Source organism: Siniperca chuatsi, linkage group LG4, assembly GCF_020085105.1.
Source record: "Siniperca chuatsi isolate FFG_IHB_CAS linkage group LG4, ASM2008510v1, whole genome shotgun sequence".
NCBI classification, from domain to species: Eukaryota; Metazoa; Chordata; class Actinopteri; order Centrarchiformes; family Sinipercidae; genus Siniperca; species Siniperca chuatsi.
In genome coordinates this window covers 14,358,445-14,377,645 of record NC_058045.1, presented here as the reverse complement: position 1 = coordinate 14,377,645, position 19,201 = coordinate 14,358,445, and the positions used below count along the sequence as shown (strand labels likewise).

Here is a 19,201-nt window from a genome sequence, read left to right as displayed (position 1 = left end):
CTTTTTTGCATTTTCACAAATAGAATGAAGAAAACAAACAATTTCTGATTCATAGTCTGATGCGTGTTATGCCACTCCCAGTTTTTTGCATTTGTAGCACCCCCCTGGCAGTCGATTTGAAGGAAACTTTCAGGGTATGTTTAAGGTACTTCTGTGGACATATGCTGTATGATTTGTGATGATTGGCCCAACAGTTGTTGACTTTGGTCTATTTATGTGCTGAGCCACGCCCTTTTTGAAGTTAATTGGTCATTATCGTGAATACTAAATAAGATATCAACAAACTTTATACTACTTTTAATAAGCTTCGTCCAATGATGATCCACTGAAAATGTAGTAGCAATTGGACAAACGGTTTAGGAGGAGATGTTAATAGTGTGTTTTCCAAAAATTCGAAATGCCGGAAAATCTAGTTCGGCTGACTTTAGTGGTCCAACAGGATTTTTTGTAGAGCAGATTGAGCTGGACTTGTGAGAGAAATTTCAAGTCATTCGGACTTACGGTGTGAGGGGTGTGGCCTGTTCAAATAGCATTTTTGGGTCTTAATTAACAGCTCCACCATGTGGCAGATTGGGCTCATATTTCTGTGGAAGCACATGCACATCATTTACAGTTATTTGGCCAAGTTTTGTGTTTCTAGCTCATTCCAGCTCACGGCAATTTGAGCCACAGCAAGACAAATAATAATGCACAAACACAATAGGGTTTCAGCCCCTAGGCTTGAACCCCTAATTACTCAAAATAAAATGTGTCACTAACCACACACTATGAATTGAACTCCATCAAATCACTGAAGAGATTTAATACAGTAAAGTGTTTAAACATTTCACTTGCACACAAAGAGACCATATCCCAAATCTGGCTTCAATTGAAACACTTGAAGTGAAACACTTCGTAGAATTCCAAACATCTATCACTACAAAAGAATAACTACTGCATAGTCACAAAATAAAGCCAAGATAGGAAACTAAACACTGCCTGAGGAGAAGTGGAAAGGGGAGAACAGGTCTTAAAATAGTGCCCAAACCTGTGTTTCCTCATTTCTTACACATCTGCTAACAGTCAGCTTGTCTTGTCTGCTGCTTACTGCTAATTTACCCCCGTATGACTCACGTAGAACTGGAGACACACAGGGGAGGGAGGGTGGTCGGTAAAATTAAAGAACAGGGGAAAAAAGCTGCTCTGGGGCAGCAGGTACATTTCATCCCACATGTGTCTGTGACAGACCTCATATGTGTAATTAACATGATGATGGTGAACATTGTGTAGGGCGAGCGGGACAGCATGCAGCCTGGGTCTTCAGAGCCCACCTGAGTGATTCGCCAGACAAGCACACAGGTAACTTGAAGCATGAAAACACACAAAGCACATAACTATGCTCTGTGGGGCCTTTAGGAGCCAGCTGCTAATGTTTTACCACTCCACCCCTCTTAGTAGAAGGCCTGCACAGCAAAGTTGCAAGTGAGACAACACTCTCCAAAGTGTATACAAACAATAAGGTAAACTCTCTCTCTACAGTATCCATTGATCTATCTTGTTTTCCATGTGTATCTAATTTTCTCACTTAGTGTGTCAGTTTTGTGAGCATATTTATGTGGGACATGGACAAAACTAAAAATCGAACAAAGAAACAAACAAACACTTGTTTGTGGCCCAGATATCACCTTTTTTTATAAGACATACTGAGTAATGTCTTTATTAATCAATTCCACAAATAATAATGTATTTGTATAGCACCTGACCACCAGGTTAGTGCAATTCAAAGTGCTTCACAGATGACTGACAAGCTGATATTTATGTTGATAAATCATTTGTTAATACTATGTAAATCAGTCATAACAACATTTGAGTTGCCAGGTGGTTAAAAATCCCCTTGGATGGCGTATATCCGTCTCCAGCAGAGAGACAGGAGAGAAGGGATGACATGCAGCACAGGGCCACAGGCTGCATGATTAAAAATAACCTGCAGAGTTTTCTTGAAATCAAACAAAAGTTCTGTTTACATTCACTGTTACTCACCAAAAACACATTATATGTATCCTTAAACCTGCAATAACAGATTTTTTGGGGGCACTTGGGGGCAGCGGAAACAAGTTGTGACACAACATTGACATATTATCACCTTTTAAATTAATATGGCAAACTTGTTACCACACACATGTTTATTTACTCATCCAGCAGTTACGGAGCAACATCATTCATTTGGAGTCATGTTTGTGTCCACCTGGAGAATGTAAATTCAATATTCACTCTCTTTTAGCTCTGTTTTTGGTCTCTACCAACACCTGAGGGAAATATCTGGCTCTTTTGCTGCTAAATGCTCCACTATGTTCACCAGCTAATTGATAACTGTGTCTGTCTGCTGTTTGATGCTGAGAAGATTGAGAAGATGACTGTGGGTTTTAGAGCTTTTTCACTGAAAACAGCTGCTTGCTTTGATACGCAGATTGGGGTGATAATTCTTTTTTACAGCTGTTTTTATAAAGCCTAACAAATGTGTTAAGTGCATTGTCTTTGTCATAAAAGTTTACAAGGCCAATTTTTAAAAGTATTTTAAATTCTGCATTGTTTACTAGCTTACCGTCTTCTTCTTCCTTATCTTTGTTGGCATATCTATATCAATAAAGTAATTCTGATTCTGATATCTACATTTCTTTGCACCTTACCGCCACCAACTGTCGATCAGTGGAAAAGCATGAAACCATCTGCATCTTTGTGCGTGCACCATACAAACAAAACGTGGACCTAGAACATTACTCCATCGTGCTACTAATGGTCAAAAACTCACAGGGTATCTTTAAAACACATACAGTTTTAATGTCATATTCACAAAAATGTATTAATAAAGAGACTTAACAAAATACCTGATTCCATGAAGAGAATGACATCTACTCTTTAACCTTGTGCGTGCCCCCCCACAAATCTAACACCTCATGTTACCAGTTAATGTATGTCAGGCCCCACTGTAAACACAGATAAAATCCACAAATCAATCCCCAATCTGGACTGGAATGGAATGTGTCACATTGAGAAAGTTCATCTGGACAGAGTTTTCCAGTGTTACGCCTGCCAATCACACTGAGCACACACACTCAGACGCATGCACAGTAGGCTTACAATCTGAGAGAAGAGGAGTGAGAAAAACCAAGGTAGTGAGAACAGACAAATGTGTGGTCATGTTTATGGGTTTGGAAAAGCCTGTGGCATTTCCTGATAATCCATGCCAAGTCTGTGTTTGGTGTTCTTTCCAACCCCAGTTTGTCTAACACCATCTCTCTCGCTCCCGCCATTTTGCAAATATATTTTAAGATTTTCTTTGGTTTACATTGTTGCCAGATTGAGTGGGGGTTTGTAAGAACAGGTGCCAAAAAGTTTGAACAATCACAGGAAAATATCTGAAGCCTATTCAGTATCCTTTTCTGTGATTAAGAACTTATTTGACGCTATCTGTATTTTTCTTTTGCGGCATTTGGAGTTCCACAATGGTTAGCAAAAACATAAGGATTTATCTACAAATATTGTTTGATCCAAGTCTGGGGAGAAAGAGTGTGTCTCATACAGGAAAACACACAGTTAATGTACCCATGCACTCAGTCACTGACAATACTGGAAGACTTCAATGCGCAGTAAGGGATTAGTTTAGCTTTTTTACGGGATGTCAGAGCTACACTACAGAACCTTAGTGACCCTGATGCCCCTGCCCTGCTATGTTTTATGGTGACGGAAAAACTGTGACCTCTCTGTTGCTACTTACAGGAAGTGTACACTTTTTTCATAATCAGAAAAAACAAATGGTGCCAATTAAAAATATTTCAGCTAATGTAAACCACATTAAAGTTGCCAGATTGAGGGAAGTTTATTCAGACTTGGGTTGATTGCCCCAGAGGTGTCATGACCCAGAGGCTGCTGAGAGTGTTGGGGCTAAATTTAGTGCTAATGGTACAATCAAAGTGTCATGGAGTTGCAATACTGTTACAAAAATAGCATTTGCTGGTAAACGGTCTACGCAAATGGATGTTATATTACTATCAAAATAATGTTAATGAACTTTAGAGGGGTTTACTAATGACATGCTGATCCTTGCAGATCTGGTCATGGGTCATGTTGTTGATGCAGCATCAATCTTATGTGTCACTTCCTGCAATTAGTAGACCAAATTTAAAAAGCCACTCTCAGACTTTAACTTAACCACCAATGTGTCATATGAGTTTCAGTTTTGAAAGCTTTAGATTGGGTGAAATGCTCTTTCTCAGAGAACCCAACACTAATGGTCTTCTGCGTGTGCTGGATCAGCAGGCAAAAAGAAAAGCTGATGGGCAGAAAAAACATCACTGTGTCTGAAAAGTGGTATTTGGTAATGAGGTAAAAAAATTAAAAAAATATATCCGTCACTCAAATTTACATGCCTCTTTTGTATAAGGCATTGTTCTGTTTGACATCACAACAATACCAGAACAATTGCATCAACATCTTGATTGAAAAGAACAAGTCAGAATGGAGTTTTCCGGACAGTTTTTCAGACAAGTTTTAAACAAATCCCCAATTTAACACGGTTATCTAAACCATTCATTTGAATGCAAAAACAAGGGTGAACTAAAACTGTCCATTATAATCATCCTTTGAATTGTAAATCTACATGTAGATGTTTAACAGACAGACTAGGTAATTATTTTAATGTTTGTTTTTGCTTTCTTTTCCAAACATATTGTTTAAATAACATGGTAAAAATATGGACTTGTTTTGTGTTTGGCCAGAGGTCTGAGACACATGCCAATCCCACAGTTTGATTAAGACCTGCAAACTTTACTGCATTTCATCCATCTTGCTCTCCAACCATGTCACCTGACACTTTTGACTGTCAATTATCTAATATAGAAAAAATGAGAAGTTAGAATAGAACAGAGCAAAAAGGGAAGCTGTTGCATGTGCTGAATTGACTCAGTTAAACCGTGATTAGCACAGTCACTGTGGGCACACATGCCAGCAATGAAGTTTGTAAGTTGTTATAATTAAAAGAATCGATTCCCAGAACTACAAAAATAAGACACAAATTGTAAAACAAAACAACCCCCCATTTTCATTTTATAATGCAACTATTATTTTCAGTGGAGTTCCTTTATTCTCTTATTGTGGTTTTTTGATGTATGAAGTCTTCCAAATTACAAATTGAAAAGAGATGTAGAACTTATCCCTGCTTTTCTTGCGTCTGTAAGTTCTTAAGCCAGGCATGTTAAAGGGTACGACCTCGTCCCCATTTACAAGAGTATCCCGTTACAACCTCCCTTCTCTATATCGCTGTATAGCACACATACAAAGACCTCCCAGTTTGACCCATCTCCAAGAAAAACAAACGTTTTTATACTCTCCACTCCAAACTGTGGCCATATTGATTCTTAGATAATCATCAGATAAACACAAATACCATCAAGTAAAGCACACGTTACAACTACTCTGTAACTCTGGTGTTAGCATCTGGTGTTCTAATGCTGCTCCAGGCAGGAGATGGCAGAGCTGTCTGTGTCAATAATGTTGCCAGAGGCGTCACAAAATTAGAAACACAGGGCTAAGACCTCAGTCAGAACTCACTGGGACACACTTGGCCATACTGTCACATTTACAGTTAAGCTTTTCATTTGGAGGGAGCTTCTGTTGTCCTTCTCACTTTGGTATTCATGTGAAAATGTGTGTGTGCTTGTACTGGTTTAGAAATAACTAGAAAACTAATTAATGGATTTTTCAAAATGGCAAATAGGTATTCTCCTGGATGGCCATTTCTACTGTACATTAATGTATGTATGTACTATATGCACTCATGTTTGGCCAAGTGTAAAAGCACTTAATTAAGCAAGATCAAAATCATTGGACTTAAATTTTACATTATATCACATTGGAAAGAAATAAATAAAAATTAGCAGCTTCTTTGAAACTGCAAACATTTCCACATTTACCTTTAATTTAAGTATATGAATATCTAACTGAAGGGTAACTTAACCCCTAAAAATCTTCATTGGTTTAACTTCTCACCTTCCTGCAGTGATGTCGAGTGTACCCTAGGGCAGGTCTATTCAATTGGCGGCCCACAGGCCGCATCTGGCCCAGAAGCAACTTCCAGGTGGCCCAGCATACATAAATTTGATATATGACAAAATAAGTAAACTACGTATATAGGCTAGTGTATGGAACTAGCAAACGAGTGAGCCATCTCGCTTCTTTCTCATCTCTGTTGAGAATTCCACATGCACAGTACCGATCGGGTAGGATGTTTACGGATGTAGCGACACTGCCAACCATATCTTCCACAAATCAATGTCTTCTCATGTGAGCTCCGACCATGCTTAGTAGCTTTTCAAAACATCTGGCTATTGACAGTCACAAATAGGGGAGTGCTCTATTGAAAATATGTCTCTGCCAACCCTAAAACGTAAATTTGACAATGAAAACCATCAGTTTGACCCTGCCTGGACTGGCAAGTATTTGTTTATTTTACCTTCCATCTCCAAACACCTGCTATTTTTTATTACATTCATTTGCATTTGTTTAAAATTTGTCATTACCAAAAACTAAAAAAAAAAAAAAAAGGTTTTAAATAGGCTGCTGAAAATGTCTGGCCCATCTACATTTCTTGGTTTTAAAATCTGGCCCTCGCGTGGGACGTGTAAAACAGACTTGAAACTTTCAACCAGACAGGGTAGTGAAACACTGCTTTTCAGCCTGATGTTGTTATTCTTTAATGCTTTTTTTTAAAATATTTGATATTACTGGGCAGTGAAGAAATTATCAAAATGAACAGGGATATTTGACAAAGCAGCAATCACCAACACTTACTTCATACAAAGACACAGATGTGGATGCCCTTCCCTTTTTCAGCAGCTGTCTCTGCCTGCAGGAAGGATGACATGTTTGGTCTGCTCCCAGTGGAGCCAAAGCAACTGGCCAGATGTGACAGAATATAAAGGAGCACCTCAGGTCATAACAATACAACACTTTTATTGTGAATATATTATATTTGCACAATAATCAACACCATATTATAAACATTTTTCTTTTCTTTCATTTTCTCTTTTATACAGTAAATAGTATTAGTGTACAAATGTATACAAAATTTATTCAGGCTAGTCAAGTTCCACAAAAGAGTAATTCATGTACAGTATTAAAGCACAATCAGATATCCAAGGGACACGCACATGCCTGCACATAGACACGGGACCCCCGGGGGTAAAACACGAGTTAACACGCAACTTTGATAGACAGGCATAACCTGAACACCCAACACCAGCAAGTCACCATGAAGGCGAGGTGGAGAGAACTCAACTTTAATTGTTAAAATAGCTAAAATAAATAAATAAAAGGAAAACTACAATACTTGTGTGATCTTTATGAATTATAGCAAAGTAAGGCAATGCAAAATTACCACAGGTAGTAGTGTATTCTCAAAGTTCTCTCCAACAGGCCCCGATGCTGACCATGGGCATAGACAGCGTTCAAACACAGAACAAGCTCATCCCATGACATTGCAGCGGTTCGACACTGAGCCTTCAGCGTCTGCTTCACAGCACTCATAGAGCAACACAAAAAGGAAACAAGCATAAGGAGAGGAGAACATCACGGAGAAGAAAACAAAGAAACAGTCATTTTGATATGCTGATCTCATTCACAAGTCATCTTGGCTCCTGAGTCTGGTGATCCAGAAAGGTAACAGAGACAGGACTAATAAAGCAAGGTGTTGGAACGCAAGCTCAAGTCTGGTTTAGGTTTGTTTTGACTATGGAGGAAAATAATATTCCTCTCCCATAATCAAAATCACTGGTTGTTTCTACTGTTGTCTGGCCCACATAAAATAGAATAACTGCAGCAGATTTGGCCCGTGTTAAAATGTATCACTGCAAGGGCTACCCTCTCTGCTATACTGCAGCAAGCATTAGCATAGAAGCACATGGTAAGAATACAACTCTGATGCATTGCTTCATTCAGATAACAGACTGTTTGAGCTACTGTGTAGGCACTGGGAATTTGATGTATCAAATTGAAGACAACCAAAGCTGTCAGACGAGTACAAATATATTTGAAATTGTAATATCCTAATAGATTTTAATTCACATGGGTGCTATCTGATCTCACTTATTTATCAGAGAGGTAAGATATCTATCTATCTAGCTAACGCCGTAACTTGAATACTGATGCACACCCACATCTGAGGAATCTCTTAAAATAAACTAGCCTGCAGATTCTCTGTAGTAGGTTTGTGTGTATCTATGGTCCTTGGTACTGTGTGGAGCTTTGGTGTCAGAGTATTGGTGTTGTCTTTAGCTCTGTACTGAGCACATGCTGCTACAATACAACACCTAGCTAGTCACAAAATGCTAGTTGATTTTGAGTACAAAAAAAATTCTAGATAAATACATAGGTACAGTACATTTAAAAAACACTCAAACGAAAGGGATATTCTATCATTACAGCATAATGATTCATATGCAATAAATATAATAAGCAACAAACAATATTGACAACTACACAAATCAACGCTGTCAGTGAACATACAGTCTTTGAATGATATTTAGTTGGCATAGTGGGACAACTCTTCAAACCTCCACTAAATAAATCAGAGAAACAAATGAGGCAGAATTAAAGGGATAGGTTAGCTCTTACTCTTGCACCATAAGAGAGTATTAAGGAGTATATCATGGAAATGAGTGCAGCTGAGCACAGTAAATGTGTCTCCATTTTTGAAAATGACAAGGAGGAAATGAATGAGCACCCTTTGGCATTGGAAAATGGAAATGCTGATAAAAACGTCTTGTTGCAAATATTCTGCATACATCTTGGATGGCATAACTGGAGTGTCCTCTGGCCTCTTGTGAAATGAGATGATGATCAGTGTGTGGGTGTATGGGTGTGTGTGTAGGGGTCATGAGTGTTGTAAAGATGTGACGAGCCACAGCAGCAGTATTTGGAGCCCAAGCATTGGCCAAAGACACGGGCTTAGGCAGGTCCCTCCTCCACAATCAGAATCATCTTCCTGTTGGATAAATCAGTTGTCAATACATTAGATAAACAGTCTTCTCATCTAGTAGCTCTACTACAACTACCACCATCATCACTACTTCTGCTACTAACAATAATGAGCAGTTCATGATCGTATTGTATCTTATCCTATGGTATCTTACTCTACCTGCTGTGTTGTAGCGTATTATATGTCATATAAAGGGCATAGTTGGACATTTTAGGATATATGCTTATTCACTTTCTTGCTGAGAGTTAGATGAGAAGCTCAATATCACTCTCATATCATATCGTCATCTCATATGTCATAAATATAAAGCCAGGAGATGGCTAGCTTAGCTTAGGTGCAGAGCCAGGCTAGCTGTTCCTCGTTTCCAGATTTTCTGCTAAGCTAACTGGCGCCACCTTTATATCTATTGTACAGTGAGAGTGGTATCAATATTCTCATTTAACTCTCGGCAAGAAAGCAAACAACCATATTTCCTAAAACGAACTATTCATTTAAATGCTCTGTTGCAGTTATAGAGGTGTTCCGGACCTCCTTCTGCTTTTCGTGCATGTGTGTGTACGCACATGCACCTGCCTACAACAGTGTGTGGCTTTTTTGCATTTGTGGGGCGTATTCAGGATATCTGTGCATGCCAAAGTCCTAGGAGAAAGAGGTAGGAGTCTTCTGTGTTCAAAGGGCAGGAAAGCCATGTGAAGCTTCCTCTGTTTACACCAGTGACAAAATGGACTGGGCTGGACACAAACTGTTTTCCTATGAGGAGTTGAGCCAAAAGTAATGGGACAGATGGAAAGAGGAAAAGGGACGCGGCCTACTTTTACTCTGTTCATCTACTTCCTCAGCCATTCCTCCCCTTCCCTTTGCTTCCCAGCACAGTCTCTCCACAATATAAACATGCAGGCACATGAATTAGTGGCCTGTTATGTGTGTGATCTACGCCTTCAGAACACAATGAAAGGCTGAGTTCACAAAGATATGGGAAATAATTTTTCCAAATATTTAGACGTCTTATAAACTGTTCAAACTTGGGTGGTGATGCAATGATCTCACACATGATGTATCCACCTTGTTCCTTTTGTTTTACTGATTTAGCTCAAATTGAACAATACGTAAATTTCCATCAGATCTTTTCAGGTTTGAATGTTGCATTGCAATCCCTGAAACCCTAAAAGACATGCAAAATAGATCCAAATGTGCTTACATATTTCTGAAATAAATTTGGTTGACAAAGCATTTAGCAATGCTAAATAAAAGAAGATGGTTGCAGATATATTTATACATAGGTTTGTGCTGCTATTATTGAATGTCGATGGTGCTATTATATATATCTATTATAACACTTTTCACTGCCAAGATTCAATCTGCTCTCCATCTGTTGGTGTAAAAAATTGAAAAAAACCCCAAAACATAACAAAAAACAAAATGCCAAAGAAAGATGTAGCAGTATATTAGGGAGATAGGCATGCAACAGAAAATAAAACCCAACTGTGTGTTATTACAGTGTGTTATTTACTTATTCTAGTAAAAGTGTTTGAGAAAAAAATTAAAATCGTAAATGCAACATAAAATATATGGAAATAATGTGTAAATGTACATAAATCCATGTGTCTGTGAGAGAGTTATTCAGGTCGACTAGCCTGAATAAACAACCATAGAATCATCATGTTTTAGGTTGGTTATAGTCTGGAGTCCATGTTACTGGGAAGGGTAGAGACTGAATGGCAAGAATAAATATAAAATTTACATTACATGAAACCAACTGTGAGGATCGGAATGCAATCTTAGGGCCTGAGTTTCCCGTTTGCGATGGCCCAGAAACAGTAAAGATCATAGTGGTTAATAAGTCAGTAATGAAGCTGCGTGAAGCTGTGTGAGGACACTGACCCTGAACTCAGCACCAGTAAAAACATAAGAGGTGTGGGGCTCAATGTTGAACCTCTGCTGATTGGGCACAAGGGCTCATCCTACCAGTCAAGAGCAGCAGCCATTGAGATGCAGAATTATAAAACAAGAATGAAAGATGAGTGAAAAGATCATATGCAGCAAGAGAAATAAAAACAATTGAGTGTTAATCGCATGCATAGGAAATGCAATAAAAATAATTATAAACTGACAAATAAAAAATAAACTAAATGAATAAATCAAGTATGGATCAGAGTGGAAGAGCAGGCAGCCAATAGTGCTTTGAATCTATGCAGAATGCTGATGAAAACCAGACAAAAATTGACAGTGAACTGTGAAGCCTCACTAATAGCAGCAATATTCTCTGCACAAAGGCACATGTGTGGTTGTGTCTTACGTTTTCATTGTTGTCAAAACAGACGTCAGGCCCTTTGCGGTATCTGGGATTCTGAGCCAGCTCGCATGGATCTGGACCTTCAGCTGAACAGACATTCAGGAAAAAGTGATTTACCAACAGCGGTACACACTTAACACTTTTAACAACAACAATCACATAATGTGCTGACCAAAAAGCCTCATGTAGTTCCAACTCATCAGAGACACCCTAACATATTTATTTTTTCCCCAGATATTTGCTGATCTTCTATTCACGTCTAAGATAAATTAAAATAAAAGAAAAAAAGGGCAGTCCTTTAAATAATTATACGTTTATGTGGTCAAGCAGTACTATGGAGCCAGTGATTACGAGTCATAAAACAATGTATTCTTATAAAGCACAATTAAATGAATATTTATCATTAAGCCATGCCATCTGTGTGTGTATATATTTAGTGTGTTACAGCAGCATGTGTGTATTGTATGTGTGTCTGTGTGTGTTGAGTGGTGTCCTTATTAGCAACTGGAGGCCCTTGTTGTGACCCCATGGCGACTTCTGATGATGACACCTGTACTGTTACACCAGCAGGAAGCTACACTCAAGACACATGTGTCAAACAGATATCCTGAATATATATATATATATATATATATATATATATATATACACACACACACACACACACACATGCTCATATTGTACATACACACAAACACACCCCTGCTCTTAACCTTAATTCAACCTGATGGCAGCATGCAGCCCAGATGAATTTAAACAAAGAAATCTAATATGAGGGTAATGTGAGACAGGCTTTCATATGCCGTGCATCTGGTTTACTGTTCACCCGTGAACATTCAGGGGGGACCTACTGCAAACTCCTTAGGTGTGTGTCCTTGTATTGAGAGTTTAAAGCCCCGCTGTCATAAGGGTGATGGATGGAAGGCTGGAAAGTAAAAAAGAAGTGTAACTCTATGTTCGATTTTTACGAGTTGAGTACAAGGATACAGGGTTGTTCAGCCTGTCGTAGCGGTCTGGGGTCACACGACAAACACGTTGCCTTGGCATCAGTGATCAGGAACACTAAGTTGGTGTTTGGCAGCTTCTCAGCACGATACATCCTAGAAAGCACACATGGCCACACACACATACTGGTAAACAGTCTGTACAGTATTCATATAGTAATATACCTGTGGTGTATCATGCAGCTCCAATTTTCATGCAATAAACAAATTCTCTACAACAGACTGCATTTGTATATATGGTATATATTGCATACACACATGTATATGTGCAGTTGTGCACATATATACACATTCATACATCTTCTCTCCTCTTGGGATTGGCTTTTTATGGTAGTCATGAAAGTTTCTGTGTCTACAGTCATTAACATTGGGGAGTAAAGCACCAGACACGTGGGACTCATAACACCCAGTAATTACAGCCATATTTAACTCCTTCCGACAGCCCAAATTGACACAAAAGGAGGTTAGAGCAAAGTAAATGTGCAGTGGTCTGCGAATGTTTGTATTAGTGAGTTTGAAGTATAGCCAGAGAGTGAAGGAAGAAAAACAGATAAAAGAGCTTTTGTGCTTCCCTCTGCAATTCCGGTCACTGACAGATCAAGGTAATCTGTGTCTGATCAGAACTCATCAGAAAACAGCTGCCTGAAACCAGGCTGGAAAACAGAAAGAGGCCCGGAAACTAACACTATTCTGGATCCATCCCTGCGGACCATTAAACAGAAGGATGTCCAGGAAGAAGATACAGTATAAGGTGGAAAATCTTTAATGACACAACCCATTTACAGTATGAGTGGACAGAGACACTGAAATGGGAGCACATATAGATTTGTACACACACACACGCACTCACATGAAGAAACACCCACATACCTGGAACAGTTTCCACAGTCCAGGACACCTGAGTAGGATCTTTCATCATTGTCAAAGAAGTACTGAGTTTGCTCTGTGATGCAGCTTTCCTTAAACATGGCATCTGGTATGTCTTCATCTGCTGACTCCACTGGAAATAAGAGACAAGTTTAATAAAGAAAAACGCAGGAAAGGATTAGTGAGAAAGTAGCGGGATTAAAATTGATCAAATGAAAAGATAGGTTGCCAATAAGGCTGACGGCTACATTTTACACATTTTATGCAGCTGTTGTTGCTCACCTGCCTCTAGAAAGTTGGGGAACATGAGACCAAAAAAGAGCTGCTGGAGTATCGACCTAGACACAGAGAATGAAAAAAATTAAATGAGTCACATGGATGAGTCAATAGACCATCTTTAACTTATTTACAATGACCAACCAAACACTGTTTAATAACAGCAACACATCTGTTTAAGGCTAGAGTCACTGGTGATGTAAATGTCATGGGAAGTATCAGTCATTCTATTTTATCTGGTTATATTGCAGTTGGACAGTCATACAGATAGTGATGCAGTATAATGTTGTGTAACTGCCCTTGTCCTACACTGACCCAGCCAGCTTCATCCCTCAACAATATACAAGCCCACTCCCATACAAACTCCTACAAATGTACTCCCACTCTAAAACGCACACGCAATCACAAACAAACACAAAAAGTGGAAGAAACAAAACACAGAAACACAAACACACAACCTGTACACTCACCAGGCAGCACTGGAGGCCCACCAGCCAATACTGAGCAGATCTGCGATGGTAGGCTGGAGAAAGACAGGAAGAGAAAGTCATGTAGAGTAAATTCCAAAACAAAGCAGATAGGGATGGAAAAAAAAATCAATTCGGTCATGAATCATTATTTTTTCATTTGGCCATTTTATATTATTATTATAATCTCCAAATAAAAAATAAATAAACGCAATATACAATTACAATATTAGAAACTAGAAGAATTAAGAATCAATGTAGTTTTCTATCAACATTTTATTGACCAAGTCCCATCCCTTCCAGCATGTAGAACAAATGCTAAGTTACTGTAAATGCATACATGTGTAAACAATAATTATCTGAGAGAGGGTGAGTGACTGCTGTCATGGCAGCTTGTGTGAGTGAGTATCTAACCACATAGATGGAGCGGGGTCCTGCTGCAGCCTTGTTGTCTCTCTCTGGGTCGCAGACAGACTGGTAGTCATAAGTCTTGTTGAAGGAGTACAGGGAGGTGTTGACCAGGTTGATCATCAGCACAGGATCCACCTCGCCAAAGAACTGACCTATCTAGAAAAAAAACAGTCAAAAAACAAAACATACAGCAGCATGCTACTTCCTCTGACAGGGCTTTATAGTCTTAGCCATTCACCGGTGCACATCAGTGCACTGAAAATGTGCATTTGTGTGCTTAGCCAATCAGGATGAGCCCATTCAACCGTTTTGTGGCAGGCCATATAAAGAGATGGCAGTCGCCCTGTCACTCTTCCACTTTGCTTATGTCATGTCATGCTTATGTTAAGAACCAAAAGACCAGTTTAAAGGTGAAGCCTTTGTAACATAGAATAAAAGGTAACCATATTTATAATCCTACGATTACAGTCAGAACAGGCCACTCTGTAGTTTCACAAGTAGTTGAACACCTGGTGGATGAGCAATCTGGGGACTGGTCTTCTTTTATAGGGCCTTTATAGGGATGAATAAGCTTAGTCCAACTGGCTGAGCATATAAAGTGTATGAAAATGCTTAATAAGCTGATATACAAAGATGGTATGTAAAGAGGAATGGCTTAGCCCTGATAAAGGGCTCTGGTTGTGATTATAGAACTATCGTTACAGTACGTAAATTTGGCATGATCCCAAGGGACGCCAAATGTATCACAAGATGTGAAAAAAAGAGGTGCTTATTTAAATACTTGAAGACCAAAAACTGTATTTCTGACATTGTGATGGTAGAATGGATCAAAGACAGCAGATGTCCTGTCTTGACTGACATGAAATGTTTCCAAACCCACTGTATATCCAACCAGTGACAGACAGGGGCCTAAAGCAGCCTGAAAGAGTGGAGTTAACAGAGCAGAGTTGACTTCTTGCATACACAGGGGGCTCAATTCATTACAGCTTCCATGACTGACTAAAACCCATCCGAACCTTCCCTTTGATCCTCCTCCTGTGTCTAGTGCTTTACATCACCTGAGAGATGTGGATGTACTGCTGTCCTACAGGAGCTTTCAAACAGCTCAGCGCTAACAGACCATTCTCATAACTTAGCTGAGTCATAAGCCCTTTTTTGACCTCTATATGAGATTGATGGATCCCAGTGAAAAAAGGAAAGAGAAGCTAGGTATGTAGAAAGGCAGAGAAAAGTAAGAAATATGAATGCTGAATTTTCTGACTATGTGACTGAGATGTTTTATTGTGTGATGGTTTATTAATTACTGATCATTCTGAGAAAGACAACAGCGAGGTGAAGCATACATGGTCATGATAAGGTGAAGCAAAAGGTTGCTGGTAACTCACCAGGGTGATATACTCATCCTGATTGGACATGAGAAGAAATCCCCCATCATCCAGGATCACACAGTCTACATGCTGCAGGGTAAAAAGGTAAAAACAGTTTAAAAATGCAATAAGTCCAAGTGGTATAAATGAGGAAATTGAAAATCATCTGTCAGTATTTTAAAAAGAGAAACTAAACAAGCTTAAATCATATTGGCTCTCTCATGTAATGTAACATAAGATTCCTAATCAAGGCTGACAGCCATGGGTCTTAGAGAAGACGATAAACAATATGTTTAAAACAAAAAAAGGTCTCAGATTAGATTCAGTACACAATAAACTGTACCTTGTCATTTCTCAGACAGCCACAGATCTCGTCCTTACACTAAAAGGTAAAAAGTGAGCCAGACAAGAAATTAGTAATGTATACCAGTAGACAAAGGTGTCAAAGATAGTGTATACAATACAAATACACTTTATTAACACAACTTACATTCAATTTCAGTGTAGCATTCATGAAAATGTTCATCCAGAATGAGACATTGAGTTTCACTCCCACCACTGCAGCACAAACCACAAAACAACTTTGATAAATAGCTGTCAAGTCTTTTCATTTCTGTTGCATCACAAGAATATTAGCAAGACTGACCTGCTGGTTTGAGTGTGACTTTGTCAGTCGTGAGGTCCACTGCTTTGCTCACAAGAATACCTGACTCAGAAACAGGATCCCTGCCCTCTGCTGCAATTGAGAAGGAATACACAAGGGGAGAGAAACAATAATCATGGCAATTTAACTGAAATCACGTTTAAAAGTACATTTCAGAATATGAATCACAGTTAAGTGGGAATAATCGCTATCCATTGTGGAAAATTCCATACATTTTTAGCTGCTTGTAATTTATGTGAGTGGAGTCTGTGAAGCCAGTACATGTGTTAATCCAGTCAAGTGTATCTATAAGCATGGCTACATTACACTGACGTTTGCCTGTCCTGATGTCTGTTAGAGAGATCAGTGGAGATAACAGGAAGTATACAGGGCGGGAGGGAGGAAGGGTAGGGATGAGCGCTGAAAGACGCAGCGGGAAAAGTAGAAGGATAAAGAGAGTGATATCAGAGGCCTGAGAGTGTGATCTTTGCCAGTAGGTTGGGATGATGTCCAAAGGCAGAGAACAAGATGGGCTCAGTGCCAGGCCACACTGAAAATCCTCATGCACAGAAAAGTGCGCACACACATACACATACACAAACCTTTCAGAAAACTTACTGTTGAAAGATGGAGCTGTGAAAATATAAATTTCATTGTCCAGGGTCCTTTTGTAGAAGCTGGATTCATATGTCTCAGGATTCTCAGTCCACTCTTCCCCAGCACTGAAAACATTAATATTGTCACGTAATATTATATATGAACCATTATAGGCATAAAACACAGAGCAAATGTGTTTGATCTATCTGAAGAATTTATATTTTAATCTGTAGCCAAATGTTAGTCATTGAAATCAGTCACAGCCAATGCAGTTGATACATGTCAAGGGCATGATCCAGTAAAAGCAATAACTGATTGTATTTCATGTTTTATAGTCAGGATGAATATGCATTCATCTTCAGTTGGAATGTTATATTCTGACCAAGTGGAACCCCCAAGTGTAATTCAGACAAAAGTAGCAGCAAGGAAATTGAGAGAAATGAGCTGCATTTGGCTGCTGGATCTGTGGATTTGACCCATGTCCTGTTCTGGTCTGGCAAGCTCTGGGAGTTCAGCTGAAAGGGTCTAATCCTCTATGCTCTGGAAAATAACCCAGTGGAGCAGGTGAGTAAAGCAGCCAAAAGCGCTCAACCTAAGAGTATTACAGTCTGTATCCATTTTCATCTCACGCATTTACGCCACCGGATATTTGGGCAAAGCTTGCCATGCTGTTTCATAACGCCAGAGTGTTGAGAAGAAAGAGGGGAGAGTACCTTCTTGGGTAGACTCTTGTGATTCCTCCGTCTGTGGCAACAAACCTGGCCGTTATCCCATCCCTGAGAGCATGGAAAACAACAGCCAAGCATACATCAAAGTCAATCGCACTGACGATATTAGAAAAAGTGTTTGTGAACTGTGAGACCAAGCTGCAACATGACACAAATTGTTTTATGCCCACAGTCACTTGTCTCTATATGTCCTAATGTTAAACAGATACCCTCCAGTGTGTGTGTAAGTGTGTGTTCAGATTGTTTCAGACAAGTGGGCATACCATGAAAGGAAACACACTGATATAATTATTTTATTTTCCTCTCAAAACAGCATGTGTTGGCAGAGCTCAGTATGGTTGGGTGTGATGTGCATTTTGTGCTTTAACATGATCACATTACCCAGAAAAGAAAGAAATAAAACTCTGGCTCAGTTACTCAGTAAATCGTGCATTAAATAAGCATCAGCTATGTAAGTACAACGCAACAGCAGACACATGCAACACAGATTTCCATATAAAAAGAAATACTTATTCCAACAAGTACAGTTAAATACGGCAAGGTAGAAAACAAGATTACATCTTTGCATTGCTTAAAACAGAGAAGCACAGAAAGGTTTGGCACTCACACGGTCTGCTCGTTCCAAAGTTTAACCAGTTCAGCTGTCAGACCTGCATCCAGGATCAGTCGACTCACCAGGGACACATTACCTATGGATCAAAGACAAGACACACCACAGTGCTTAGTAGGGAAATATGGCAATGGAAGCAATGGCAGGCTATTGTTTACAATTCTTATGCTTTCGGCTCACACAAGTTATCACATCAAATTACTACTGATGTGCCACTGAGCACTGCACTTAACTCAACATTGTTTTCAGTAGATCTGTTCACTGGCTAACAGTAGGAATATCTGAGAAGTGTATGAAGGTGAAAGTCAGGCTTAAAAAAGAGCAGGTGTGTTCAGCCAATCTTCTCCCTGGATGAATGAGGAGGGAAGAAAATGATTTCATGGCACTTGTCAGGAAATCATCCAGCAGGGAGACGTGTTTTTGTAGGTCTTCTCCGAGTGACCACTAGACAGTCAGACAGGAGGAAGTTCTCTGTAAAGGATTGGCTGTTGTAGCTTTAGGAGAGAGATGATGCCAAGGTGCTGAGTTTTGTCAAGAAAAGTACTTTTTAAAAAAAGAACAATGTTAGCACAGAGTTTCAATACAGCTTCCCTTGAGTGTTGTTTTCAATCATGTCCATAACTCAAAATAAATTGTGAAACATACTGCACAAACAGCAACAAGAAAAGCATTAATACCTAAGTTTATGGCTTGACCTCGGGTTAAAATGGATCAAGGACACCTAGATCCATTAGCTGGATGATGGTGGTCAGCCATACTAGGGGGAAGATCCATTAGATGATGACAAATCAAACATCATGAGTCATTGTGTAGCATGACAGCATCAGGCTTCTAGGAAACTTAGTCGATCAGGCTGATGTCACTCTGCTTAGACCATACTAAGCTAATGACCAAAGTCATGCTCTGACCTTCAGATGCTGATCATCAT

General features: G+C 39.3%; 1 protein-coding gene across 5 annotated transcripts in view; it reads right to left on the bottom strand.

Annotated features, from left to right (window-relative positions):
* Positions 1–6,967: 6,967 nt before the first annotated feature.
* LOC122875527 (voltage-dependent calcium channel subunit alpha-2/delta-1) overlaps positions 6,968–19,201 on the bottom strand; it is a 60,659-nt gene continuing 48,425 nt past the window's right edge. For 3 of the 5 annotated variants that reach the window (XM_044194776.1, XM_044194778.1, XM_044194779.1), the window contains 15 exons: positions 18,271–18,352; positions 17,649–17,711; positions 16,957–17,060; positions 16,342–16,431; positions 16,186–16,253; positions 16,039–16,077; positions 15,714–15,785; positions 14,332–14,484; positions 13,921–13,973; positions 13,457–13,512; positions 13,178–13,307; positions 12,291–12,403; positions 11,307–11,389; positions 10,892–10,971; positions 6,968–9,016 (listed from right to left, as the gene is read on the bottom strand). In XM_044194776.1, coding sequence (XP_044050711.1) covers positions 8,980–9,016; positions 10,892–10,971; positions 11,307–11,389; positions 12,291–12,403; positions 13,178–13,307; positions 13,457–13,512; positions 13,921–13,973; positions 14,332–14,484; positions 15,714–15,785; positions 16,039–16,077; positions 16,186–16,253; positions 16,342–16,431; positions 16,957–17,060; positions 17,649–17,711; positions 18,271–18,352 — 1,223 coding nt within the window. In that variant the 3' untranslated portion in view covers positions 6,968–8,979. The remainder of the gene's footprint in view (positions 9,017–10,891; positions 10,972–11,306; positions 11,390–12,290; positions 12,404–13,177; positions 13,308–13,456; positions 13,513–13,920; positions 13,974–14,331; positions 14,485–15,713; positions 15,786–16,038; positions 16,078–16,185; positions 16,254–16,341; positions 16,432–16,956; positions 17,061–17,648; positions 17,712–18,270; positions 18,353–19,201) is intronic. The other 2 variants (XM_044194777.1, XM_044194780.1) reach the window with 1 other exon arrangement.